The 12,974-nt window shown below is 48.7% G+C and overlaps 1 protein-coding gene across 4 annotated transcripts in view; it reads left to right on the plus strand.

The window, feature by feature from the left end:
• ACAP3 (ArfGAP with coiled-coil, ankyrin repeat and PH domains 3) overlaps window positions 1-12,974 on the plus strand; it is a 96,343-nt gene that overhangs the window by 54,680 nt on the left and 28,689 nt on the right. For all 4 annotated transcript variants that reach the window (XM_037380912.1, XM_037380914.1, XM_037380915.1 and 1 more), the window contains exons 5-9: window positions 4,177-4,235; window positions 7,890-8,073; window positions 11,695-11,739; window positions 12,193-12,288; window positions 12,624-12,698. In XM_037380912.1, coding sequence (XP_037236809.1) covers window positions 4,177-4,235; window positions 7,890-8,073; window positions 11,695-11,739; window positions 12,193-12,288; window positions 12,624-12,698 — 459 coding nt within the window. The remainder of the gene's footprint in view (window positions 1-4,176; window positions 4,236-7,889; window positions 8,074-11,694; window positions 11,740-12,192; window positions 12,289-12,623; window positions 12,699-12,974) is intronic.

The following is a 12,974-nucleotide window of genomic DNA, read 5'->3' on the forward strand; positions in this document are numbered from 1 at the left end:
GTAAGTGCTGGAGGGGGTCATGTGGGAGTGCTGCAGCAGTGGCATCCCTTTGGATCTCTGATGTATCTTGGGCTTGCAGTTCAAGGAATAACATCCTAGGCCGCTGAACTTGCTTTATTTCGTAGGGAAATTCCTAAGCCCCCTGTCAAAGGTGGGTTTGGGTTGATGCAGCTGCCTCGGAAGCCCATGCTGGGAAAGTGAAATACAGGATCTAGCCTTTTGCTGCTGTTGGGTGAGAGCTGCGTTAACTCCCTTCTATCACGCTGACCCTCCTCAGGCCAGATGTGGGTGAGTCATAGGCAGGACTTCCCATGTCTTGGTGCAAGCTAAGGGCGAGGGTGGGGTGATATTTGGTCTGGAAAATCTTAAAATGAATTATTTGTTCCAAGTATGTCTGGGAAAGGAGGAAAAGCCAAGGGATGAGTTTTTATTTGAAACTCTACCTCTTAAAGCTTTATTTATTTTGCGTTGAAAATTGAATGGAGGACACACTTGAAAATATTCCCCTGGTGATCTTGCCTGGCAAAATTAATGAAAAAGTAATAAAAATAATGCTGGTATCATAGGATGCTTCTCAGGGAAAAGCGTTTTCATTACCGATATCCTCTCAAAACCACTTGGCATTCCCTGCCCCAGGCTTGCACTATATAAATCAGTTCAGGCTGGAAGGAAGGGCACCATCAGAGTGCTGTGGGGCTCAATGCATGGATAACCAGAGCAGGGGAGAGGAGTATGGATAGAGCCGGAGACGGAGATATACATATATATGCATATATATATATATATATGGCCTGTTTTCCTCATTTGTGCAGATTCCTGTTCTGATACAGATACTTTCACATTAAAATTCCACATGGAAAGGTCCTTGTACCACAGGCATAGGAATACTGCTCATGATCACCACGAGATCACCCTCTCAGCAAACAGCTTCAGTAAGGAGCAGTTTTATGAGCTCTGGTTTTTAGACCTGGACTGGATCCTTAGTTAATTCTTCCTAGGCAGCCGGAGAACAAGCCCATGCTTTGCCAAGCATCGCACGGATGCCTGGCAGCACCGTGCTGGGAGAGTGCCTCCCTGCTAGAGGCAGAGACCTTCTGTAGATGCTTCACTTGCCCTGTTCAAAGCATCTGATTTTTTTTTTCCAGCTAGGCACTGGTGAGCAGAGCCTTTCTTGCTTCCACAAAAGAGCGAGGGCAGTATCCTACTTCCAGGGTGATCTGCCTGGTCTGGTACCTTTCTCCGTTTTTCCTGTGGACCTGGGTGCTCAGCAGATTTTTGCTTGCTTCTTTCAGTGCAGTACTTGAAGGCACCAGCTAGGAGGTGGTTTTTCCAGGCAGGAATGGTAAGGTGGAGGTAGGTGCCCCACACTAGCACTGCCTGGTGTGGTATCTGCTTGTCATCACCCAACAGGGAGCAGCCTGCATTTCTGTGGAGCTCTTCAATCACACCGGTGCCTGTCCGTGTTGTAGCTTTGTGTAGCCCAGATTTGCTACTTACCAAGCTGAGGAAGCCCTGTTCCTGAGCTGTGTGGTTTGATTTTTATGTACCCTGCAATCCATTCTTCCCCAGAACGTCCCAGAGTACTTGTCTGCAGTGCTGAGTGTGACCTGATAGTGTCCCTTCCTTTCCCTGATCCTTAACAAATGGGTCACCCTGGCGGAAACCAGTAATGGAAACCTGCCAGGTGTAGGTGCAGGTGGGAAGCAGATGGCTTTCTTGCTGCTTGCCTATCCCCGCACGGTATCACGAGTGTAGGGAAACACTGTCCATGCCCAAACATCACTTGGGGAAGCTGCTCCTTGGAAAAAGTTGCAGCCCAACGCCTCTTGGACTGCTGTTGGAGAGAGCAACTGGATGCCAAGAGCAGTAAATAATTTACACTGGTAAAAACACAAAGCTGGGTGGTCTTGGGGTTTTCTTTCTTCCCCCCTTGCTTTGCATCTGTTCATATTTAGACGCCGTTCGTGGCTGTTTATACTCAGCTAGTCCTGGCATGTTTCTTGCTCTGTCCTTGGCTGCAGCGATACACACAATGAACGCGTTCGAGGCTCTGCAGCCAGCGCTGCCGCGTCCTCGCAGGGTGCTTGGCATTCTGCTTGGAGCAGTACACCTGTGCAGCGTCCAAAGCATGACTGGCTTATCTCCTAGCAGGAGATCTTCGGTAGGGAGGACATCTGTGCCTGTACGAGTCTGTTGGCACTGGAAGGAAGGGTCAGGAAGGAACCGGGGTGTTTTTGCGAGTAGATTACTGTGGGGCATGATGTGTATCCCATGTCAGATCTCTGCAGTGCCTGCCAGGATCTTAGTGTCATGGACAGAGTACTGCTCAGGCTGGGAATCCTAACCATGCTATAGTGAGAGGAAGCAGTTTTAGTTTTGTTCTTGTATCTCACTATCCTCTATTCATAATTGGCAATTAATTAAATCCATCTTCCCCCAGCCAAGTTTGTTTTGCCTGTGATGGTGACTTGTGAGCGATGTCCCTGTACTTATCTCAACCCATGAGCTTTTTCATCTGATTTTCTCCCCTTGTCTTGCTGAGGAGGCACTGTCTTGCTTGGTGGGCACCTGGCAACCAGGCAAGGTTAACCCACCACCTCCTCACAAAAAGCTGCTGCTTTAGGCAATGCCAGCTCTTTTGCCCTGTCAATGTTCTGATGATCAGATGATGTTTCCTGCTTCCTGGAAAAGCTGGGAGACCCAGAGGTGCTCACTGCTTCTGGGTCTTACCTGAACTGTGTAGTGAAGCGGAGAAGGTGGCCAGAGAGGGACAGGAGAGGTGGTGGCTGGGGTGTCAAGGGAAGCTGCCCAAAAAGCTCCCACTGGGAAATCCAGGCTTGCCACAAGGAGGAGGGGAAAAAAGGCAAACTGAAAAAGCTGTTTGTTTTGATCCAAAGGGCTTTGTACAGTCTGCTCGCTGAGAAAAGTTGCCTCAACCTAGTCCTGTGTCTGCCTCTCGCTCCCTGGTTGAGAACAGTCCCTCACATGGTGGGCTCAAAGCCTCCTCCGAAAGGGCTTTTGACGTTTCAGGAGAGAAGGCAAGGCCAATGCTGGACTGGGAAATGATGGTTGAATCCTCAGGAACACAGACACAGTTCCCGTTGTGTGTTCCAGGACCTCTCGAGGTTAAATTGGCTGCTCAGGACACAGTATTAAATAGGAGCAAATCAGCCAGGGTTGTTCATGCCGAACAGCTGTAGTGATGCCGGAGCCCAGCACTGTGATATTTCAGGGCATCACTAAGTTTTGGGCCAGTGCCCAGGCCATGTGTTCCTGATGGTGGAATGAAATGGAGCCCCATCCGTTCTTTGTGGGCCACTTTTGCTGGCTGCCGTGGTGCCAGTGGCTTTTCTCTGTAACCCTGGGACGATACGTACATCCTGCTGCAGTCGCTATGTGGTCTGCAAGCCTCTCCCCATCTGGTGCCTGTTAGCCCAAATGCTGTGTCATCCTGTGAAATACGGAGTTGTTAGTAATCGTGCCCATCAGATGGATGGGAGGAAGCCGAGCAGACACAGCAGTAGGGGGAAAACACCTCTTAAAGATGGGAGGACTGGAGATGAGATGGACAGAGGGTGTAGAGTGATGGGCTTGGGACCATTTATTTGTGAAGCACAGGCAGGAGAGTAAAATTTAAAAGACTTGTAAAAACGAAGCTTCTCTTTATATTGTGTGCTTGGATCTCTCACCCAAGTTCATCAGTGTGTGTGACATACCTTCAGCGTACATCATCGGTGTGATGTACCATCAGGCTGTGAAGCACCTCCAGCGATCGCTCCCGTTTCTTGCCCGAAGTAGCCTTGAGCTGGCAGTGCCCTCCTCTGGCAAAAGGAGAAATGCGAGGCTGTGGAGAGAGAGAGTAGGGACTGTGAAGGCAGCTGCTCCTACAAACACTCCTCTTAGGAAGGTGTGTTGGTGGCATAGGTCTCTCTGTGCTATGCAGAGCCCTGGCACAGGCTGTGGAACCTGCAGTGCAGGAATTCTGCTCGAGTAACGGAGTGCTGTAGCTACAGAGAAAAGCTGTTATCCGTTATATAGCGATCAAATAACGGACAGCGCTAAGCCCTGGAGTCCCTCACTCTGAATCCCCTAGAGAGTGTTCATGGATTTTCTGACTCCTCAATGTTTCCATGTTGCCACACTGTTTGATATTCTTTTCCCTTTCTTTTCTTTCAGATCCTGTTTGACCAGGCTCAGAGGTCAGTCCGGCAGCAGCTGCACAATTTCGTGAAAGAGTGAGTACTTGTCTTAACCAGGTTGGTCTTCAGCTTCTTCAACTTCCATTGCACCTCTCTATGTGCACTAGAATCAGAACTGCAAGCTTTGCACAACTGCGGAAGCTTGGAGCAGAAGAGGTACTGGAGGGCAGAGGAAAGGATCTGGTTTGTGTGGTGCTGTTTGCTGGCACCGTGCTACACTATCATTTGGTTGCTCTGTTGTCAACCAGATGTCTTCATCCTATTGCCAGCTCATAGTTAAAGCTGGACAGTGCAGAATCATAGAACAGTTTGAGTTGAACGGGACCTTAGAGATCATCTCGTTCCACGCCCCTGCCACGGGCAGGGACACCTTCCACTAGACCAGGTTGCTCAAAACACCGTCCAGCCTGGCCTGAACACTTCCAGGGATGGGGCACCCACAGCTGCTCTGGGCAGCCTGTGCCAGTGCCTCACCACCCTCACAGTAAAGAATGTATTCCTAATATCTAATGTAAATCTACCCTTTTTCAGTTTAATGCCATTTCCCTTTGTCCTATCACTATGTGCCCTTGTAAAAAGTCCCTCTCCAGCTTTCAACATGAGGCATGCTTCCAGATCAGAGCATCATCCTGAAGTCTGGTGAAGTTCATCTGTGGAGCCAATCCTCTAGGTCAAACACACCCCAGAGTTCAGATCCCCGCAGAGCAGGGCCAGCTCTGTGTCGTATGTTGTCTTACAATTGATGCAGAGTTTCCTTTGTGATTTAAAAGCAGTGCACGCTTGCAGAAGGAAGGAACTTTACTGCCCAGTGACTTCGGGGTCCAGCAGAATTACTACATTCTTAGCTCCATACGGATCACGCTTAGTCATTCCAAATTACAGCAGCCCTTCTCTTCTGGAGTAACCTGAGCATCTGTCTGGGAGGATCATAGAATCACAGAATCATTTAGGTTGGAAAAGACCTTTAAGCCCATCAAGTCCAACCATTACCCCAGCACTGCCAAGCCCACCTCCAAACCATGTCCCTGAGCGCCGCATCCATGTGGTTTTTAGACACCTCCAGGGATGGTGACTCCACCACCTCCCTGGTTAGCCTGCGCCAGGGCTTCACCACCCTTTCAGTGAAGGAATTTTCCTTAATATCCCATCTAAACCTCCCCTGGTGCGACAGATGACAGACAGGAGAGCCCTTCTTCATGTGGAGGGAGCAGCCGATCATCACTGAGCCTTCAGCTTGGAGCCTGGCCGCTGCTTCAGAGTTACTTGCTAATGGAAAGCAGGTTTACAATGCCCTGGTGTGAGCAATGCATAATATTGCATCTGAAGGATGTGAACTAGCACGTGGCAGGCTTGAGGTGCAGAAGAGCTGGGAAGTTAATGGGATGGGACCAGCCTGCACTGAGATCAAGGCTCTCAGCAGGCTGTCCCTGCCATGTTCCTCTGAGTGCCTCTTGTCCCCAGGGCAGGTACCTTGGATCCCATGTCAGCTGAATATAGGTCAGAGAGGCAACCCAGGGCTTCAGCTAAGCAGGAGCTGGTTACCATGGGAACTGGTAATTGCCTGTGAATCCCTCAGCAGCTGTGTGGTTTGATGGGGAGGGAGGGGGTCCCTAGCTGACCCCCCCATTCCTCATCCCCATCTTCTTGCTGAGCAGTCACCCTACCCCCACTTTCTCTGTAGTTATTTCTCTGATGAGCTCAGATTTAATCTGCTTAAGGCCGGCAGTCAGAAAGGAGAATTTCACTTTCATTTTGGGTCTGTCATCCTTTCAGCATCTTTGCAACTTCCTCATCTTTTTACACTTGTACTGCTCAACCTCTGCACTTGCAGGCCCTGGTGCCTTGATACTTGTGTTGCTCCCACCCTTGATTGGAAAATAAATTCTACCCTTGGGACCATTTTGAATAATCCATGTTATTATTTTTTTTTTATTTTTGAATAATCCAGCTAGAGCAAATCTGTGACTTCCTGGCTGAGGATGGGAATAAAGGGACAGGGGGAACTGTGCCCTTGCATGGTGATTCATCCAGATCTGAGGGCAACATTCACCCTCTAACCTGCCCTCCCTGTCCCCCAGCCGTCAAGGTCTTTGCCTGGATTATTTACATGGTACATGTAGGAAGGGTCAGCTTGCCCTGCCCATGCTGCCAGTAGCCAAATGTTCTGTGTCTGCTTTAGCACGTTTCCAAGCCACAGCCCTTGCTGAGTAGGAGGGTTTTTGGAGCTGACTCCTGAGGTTGCAGTCATGCTGCTGCAGCCTGGCTTAGAGCAAAGCTGGGAAATTCCACCGTGGCTCCGAACTCTTGCTCCTTTCCATGGGGGATATGCACAGAAGAGGAAGCTGTTCTCTCCAAAGCTGGATCAAAAGCTCTGTAAAATCCCCACAGCCCTTTGCTGCAAGTGACCCAAAAATGCAAAAAGTGACCCTGTTAATTTTCCTGCGAGTGGAGCTAGATGGCCATGTCACTGGGCAGCCCTGAACACTGAGGGCAACGTGGCAAAGCAACAACCACCACCAGGACAGGAATCCAGCCACCTCCGTGTTAATTTATCCTTGCTGAACCTGTCGCATGGTAGATTCTCTTGGCCAAGGGCTGATCCCTACAGAAGTATATGCAACTTCAAACAGTTTGCCACAGGGCAGAGTTCAGCATTTGCTCTCTGACTGTCACGTTCAACTGAAGCTCTTCATCTTCCCTAGGGCAAAGAATAAGTGGGCGCTACTATTTACTAACAGTTTTTAACTACCTTCAGTTATAACAGTTTATAATTGAGGTAAACAGAGCTCCCCTGGACAGAAGATAAGTGTGTTGCAGCTGCTGTAAAGCAGCATTGTTATTGCCAGCTCCTGAGGAACCAAGGCCACTTTTAAGAGCTGAGCTTCAGGAATTGATGTGTTCAGTTCTTTGTGGTCATGCAACTTAAGTTGAGTCCTGCCTGAATGGTACCTGCTATTTTATTAAAAAAAAAATGATAAAACAAACTGAAAAAAATAAGTCTACCACTTGCTCTGTCTTTGTAGCCTCCCCTCTGCCCCTGCAGAGCAGACCGCTGATCTCATGTGAGGTCTCTAGGCATAAAAACCCTTCGACAGTTCATACTGTGAATGCATGTATTTCCCAATGCAAATGTTAATAAATGTGCCTATTATACAAGGGGAAAAGAATAGTCAAATGCCTGGATTTTACAGTCAGACAAGGCAGAATCAGCTAGAGATGCACATGAATGGCCTGGGTGCCCCAGTTGAATGCCCTGTCCTGAATTTGAAAAGTAACTGGTTTTATTCTTTTCTCTAAGTGAAATGTGAAACTTGTATTTTCACAGGTAAGTTCCGAAATGTTCTGCTCCCCACTTACTCTGAGGACAATTGTGGGCTATCTTTAGGGCTGGATGCCATCTGGCCTGGCTTTCTGGATGCTGTCCTTGGAGAATTTCCTTCAGGCTTTGAAGGCAGTATGCAAGGTTCAATATAATTCCTTACCAGCTGTCTCTGGAGTTAATCTGGAGCCTGTCCAGCTGGACACGGTGGAGCTTGGTGGGGTGGGCTAGGATCCCAGTGGCCTCTGGAGCAGGATGTCTGAGAGATCATAGTGTACCTGGTTGCACCTCTCCATCCTCTGCTGGGATCAGCAATATTCTGGCTGCTTGGTAACGATGATTCTCACCATCTCCTCTTCTTTGTGTTCCAGTGATGTCCGGAAATTCAAGGAAACCAAGAAGCAGTTTGACAAGGTGCGAGAAGACATGGAGATTTCACTAGTGAAGAATGCCCAGGCACCTCGGCACAAGCCCCATGAAGTGGAAGAGGCCACAGGCACCTTGACCATAACAAGAAAGTGTTTCCGCCACCTGGCCCTGGACTATGTGTTGCAGGTTGGTGTCTGTGCCCCAGCTCTGACTGGATCTCCCAGCGCGGAACGAGACACCACAAGCAAATTGCTAAATAATCTGCTGTAGGAAATGAAGAAGTTGAGGGATGAGTGGGGGCAAGTAGGTGTTTACCACCAGGTTCCAAAGGGTACTGGATTATTAATCCATTGGACATCTTTCTCTCTGCCCCCTGTGGCAGGGAGTGCTTACTCCTGGTGTGTGATGGAGCATGAAACCACCAAGGTTTGCTGTAGTTCTCGGCGTGGGTGTAGGGGTGCGGCTGTGCACCCATGCCTAGCTCAGCAAAGCCCCATGCTGCAGTAGGTCCCAGGGTTCTTTGAGCTGCCTTTTGGCATAATCCAGCCTGTCTGTATGGAAGGGTAGGCTGTGCTGGGATGAGAGGACCTTCCCTGGTGGGGCTGAGGTCTGTAGCTGATCACATCTGCTTGAAATAGTCACAGGATGTCAATGTAAGTGGTGTAAGAGAGTGGAGGTGCCTCCCCAAATCCTTAGCTGCTTTGATCTTTGAACTCTCCCGAGAGTCTGGTAAAACAGGGTCATGAAACTACTGAAAGTGAGAGACAGAACGCAATGCTGTCAAGTGTTCTCTGCAAATCATTGTCTGCCCCTACGTGTCCTGAAGGGCAAAGGTCTGGATCTGTGTGCACATGTAAACATCCATGTGTGTGTACCTGTGTCTGTGCCTGAAACTCCAGAGGGATGTGTGTGCATGTGCAAATACCCATCTGGGTGGATGTATGTGTGTACATGTACGTATGTGCGTGGTGCGTAGCTACATATGTTGCGACAGTGGCAATTCTAGCTGAGTGGAAGGCAAAACAGTTTTCAGAATTAACGCAGCGCTGAAGAGGGACCCAGAGAGATTCACAGTCAACAGGACCAGGCTCTGAGCCACTTCGTCTAACTTTGAAGTCAGGCTTGCTTTGCCCAGGCGGTTGGGCAGATAACTTCTGCAGGTCCCTTCCAACCTGCGTTACGCTGCGTCTGTGTGGGAATGTGTGCTTAGCTGTGTTTACACCTGTGCATGGCACTGACGTGACTCTTCAGGTCTGTGACGTGTTCTCCTTCCTAAAAATGCTGTGGCATTCCTGAAAAGGGAAATTTTAATAATTTTTTTTCAGTAGGAGTAATTAAACACACTGCCTTAGGCTGCATTCTCTTCCCAGAGGGACATTCCCTGTGGGAACGCTCACTTGGTGCCCCCAGGATGGTCAAAGATCGTTCTTTGAATCATTCATAGGCTTCATGTCAGGTCTGTCCTTTCAAGCAATAGGTGTATCAAGCAGCCAGAGTCACTGTTAATATTGATCCCTGTGTGTCTCCACTAGCTGTCACTCCTGTAGCACTGATCTAAGGCCATTTGCCAACATGTTGTGTCTGACCGTGAGGCAGTCTCTGAAGTCCCATGCTCTGGCAGCCGCGGATGGAAAGGCAATGCTTTCCCCTTGGAGTATAAATCATGCATGTCGTTGATCCTCCTTTAGGATTGAAATTTTTTGCATTTAGGATTTAGATATGGATGCAACTGTGTTTGTTGGCAGGGTCACACTACGGTTAGCTCCCTCTGTCTCTTCCCCTGAGGAAGAGGAAGAATTCCTTGACCGTGCTGATCCAATGCTGGGGAGGTTTCCCTGCTGGTCCACTGCAAACTACCAGACTAAACCCATCAGTTTTAAAATGCATAGACATGAACTTGTCCAGGTACCCTTTGGTATTTAATTAAGGATATAGCGATGAGAGTTATCATTTTATTCTTTTATATCTGTAATATGTAGCATATTTCCATTATTACAGTGACTGGTTTATGGCTATACATGGCCCGGAGGAGTTACTGCTGTGGAGTGAAACTGTTGCTATAAAGCAGCACTACTACTTTCAGGTTTTTGGGTTTTTTTGGTTTTGTTTTTTGTTTGTTTTTTTTTTTAAGGAGGTCTCTAGGAGGTTGGGGGTATACCTGAACTACTTTGTCTCCCCTCCTGTGTTGCTGGAGCTGATGACCACGTTGCCTAGTACACAGTCAGGAGGTGGATCATGGTGTGCCTCATGGATGCTGTTCCTTTAGCAAAGTGTTTCTGAACAAACGGGTGCTGCATTTCTAAATGAGTTATTAACACACTGGAACCAGTGTGCTGTCATGCTAATGCATTATTTGTGACACTGACAGCTGAATCCCCATTGAAACCTTCTGCTGCTTTTGACAGTTTCTTCAGCGCTAATTGCAGCACTTGTGAGACTTCCCGGTGTAACTCATGGAATCTATGGGCAAGCTATTGTAACTATGTGCTATTAATTTTTTTTTCCTTTTGAAATTATATTCTCCTGGCCAGTGCTCAGGCCTTACATAAAATTTTTAAATTATTTTTAATTCTTAAGGATATTTTTCACTTCCAGATCCATGGCCCTGTATCAGAGAAATGTACTAGGTCTCTCAGAGTTTGCCTTTGTCCCCAGTTAAAGAGGATTTGCGATAGTTTTATCTTCGTGCCCAAGAGATGGTGATGGCTATAGTTTCACTGGTAGAGTAATGAACATTAGAAACAGATACTACCTTTCTTGTTCTTCCTACATACCTCATAATACTGAATTATTCCAGTCTTCCTGTTCTTCCTTTCAGGGTAAAGATTGCTGTTGACTCCAAAACTGCGTGATTGTGGGGGGCAGGGGTCAGCACTCACTGTCCCAGTGGCATAGAACAATACTGGAGAGAGAGAAAGAACTGGGATGTAGCACCTTGCTGTATTGTGCCCAAGGTTTTATGGCAGGGATTTTAGGTGGGACTTCGCCGATCAAAGATGCAGGCAGTGAACTGTGAGGAGTCAAAGACGAGCTTCTACAGCCACTCTGCTAAGCACCTGCTGGAGAGCTCAAGGAATGTCCAGGCTTTCCCCTCATCACAGTAAATGCTCCAAACTGGTTCTTTTGCAGTAGCAGGGTGCATTTCCAAAGCAATGCTGTCTTGCTGTTGCAAGAGGTACTGCAGTTCTTCCCTGACCAGGGAAGAGGTGTAAGCTTGAATGTGCTGGAAGGCCTTTTCTTCCACCCCAGGAGCCCAAGCCCATCAGGGCTGGCACAGGACATCCTGAGCTACTGCTGCTTCTGTGTGGAAGGAATGTGATGGTCTCTGGGGCAGTCAGCCATACACTTTTCTCCAAGAAAAATGGGTGTGTAAAGGATGCACACACTGGGAATATAAGCCCCTAACAGGTACCACAATTTCCTGGCTGGCTTGAATGTGATTACTGAACTGGTACCTCTCAGCCTAAGAGAAATCAAAGCAGTGACCTGAGAGAGTAATTATCTCCTTCATGTGATGCCAGACTGCACTCTGGGGTCATTGCTGTCAGCCTATGTACAGGCAGACATCTAGCAGCGACCTTAATCAGTAGCAGCCCAGGTCAGAAAGTACACGTGTGCTCTTCCCCTTTTTATTCTGCCTCAAACTCACCAGGACTGTCTTTTCAAAAACTTAACTTTCTGGAAGTGTCCTTGAATAGTTTGTGGTTTGCTGCTAGGGTTACTACAGCAAGTTGTTCCTACTTGGATCTCCACACCAGACTGCTTAACGCTGCGAGTGCTGAGAGTTTTATCTCCATTCCTTCACAGATCAATGTCCTCCAGGCCAAGAAGAAGTTTGAAATACTGGATGCGGTAAGGGCGCTCTCTGTTTTCTGTGGCTGCTCTCAGTGACTCAATGAAAGGCAGCCCTCTCCATTTCAGGTTGCATGGGTCGACATACCGACTCCTCGGTCTGCCCTGGAGATACTGTCTGGGACTGCTCTGGGGGCTGCAGGTATGCTAACGAGGGGAGAATGAAGGACCAGCAGGATGCTCCACAGGCCAGGACTGGAGAGGACTTTTGAGGGTGAAGGACACTGCTTGTACTGCTTTATGCTCACACCAGGGGTTGCCTGACAGTGAGGAAGGATTTGTGAGAGGAAGAAAGGAGAAGAGGGAGAGGCATCTAACAGATAGATTGCTTTGGGAAGGGAAAGGGTTAGACCTTGAAGAGACTTCTTTGTGGGTAATAAGGGATAATAAGGACTTCTCACACTCGCCTTGTCCCAGAACCTGCTCTGACCTTGCTATCCTTTCCCTCCCCAGATGCTGTCCTTCATGCACGCCCAGTACGCCTTTTTCCAGCAGGGCTACAGTCTTCTCCACGAACTGGATCCCTACATGAAGAAACTAGCCACAGAGGTGAGGGGCCAGGGGTATGCTTGACTCGACCTGCCTGTTCGTACCCCTTCACCCTGAGAGGACATCCTCTTCCCTTTTCAGCTACTGTACTTGGTAGTCAGGGAGTGGTCCGAGCATCATGCTTGTTGGATGAGCCATGCTGCATTATGGGGTGGCAGCCAAAAGCTATGGTTACTTCCAGTGCACACCCAAACACAGCCCTTTTCCCCTCTTGTGGGGACTCGGGATATTAGGTAGGGCTGGTGTAATCCCGGAGCAGAGAAGCAGAGATGGACGGTGGCTAATAAAACCTCCTTCCTGATTTCTGTACCTGCTGTTCTCCTCCCTGCCTTTAGCTGGACCAGCTGGTGATCGATTCGGCAGTGGAGAAGAGGGAGATGGAGCACAAGCATGCACTGATACAGCAGAGGGTGAGTCCTGAAGCTGCAGCTTGGTGCAAGCAGCACTTCTTTCCATTAGTGTGGTTGTCTGGCTCAAAGTGGCAACTGCTGCCTGATGAGGGGCCTGGCTGGGCTAGTCTTTGACAGCCTGGAGCAGTCACAGCAGAAGTTGTTGAGATGAAAGTAATAACCGGATGGACACTGGGAGACCTAGCTAGTAGTAGGTAAGCCTGACGGAACGCAGGGCTTTCAGCTGCTGACGGATCCAGGTACACAAGGGAGAGGGACACAGGCAGGACCCCATGG

This window comes from Falco rusticolus, chromosome 3, assembly GCF_015220075.1.
Source record: "Falco rusticolus isolate bFalRus1 chromosome 3, bFalRus1.pri, whole genome shotgun sequence".
NCBI classification, from domain to species: domain Eukaryota; kingdom Metazoa; phylum Chordata; class Aves; order Falconiformes; family Falconidae; genus Falco; species Falco rusticolus.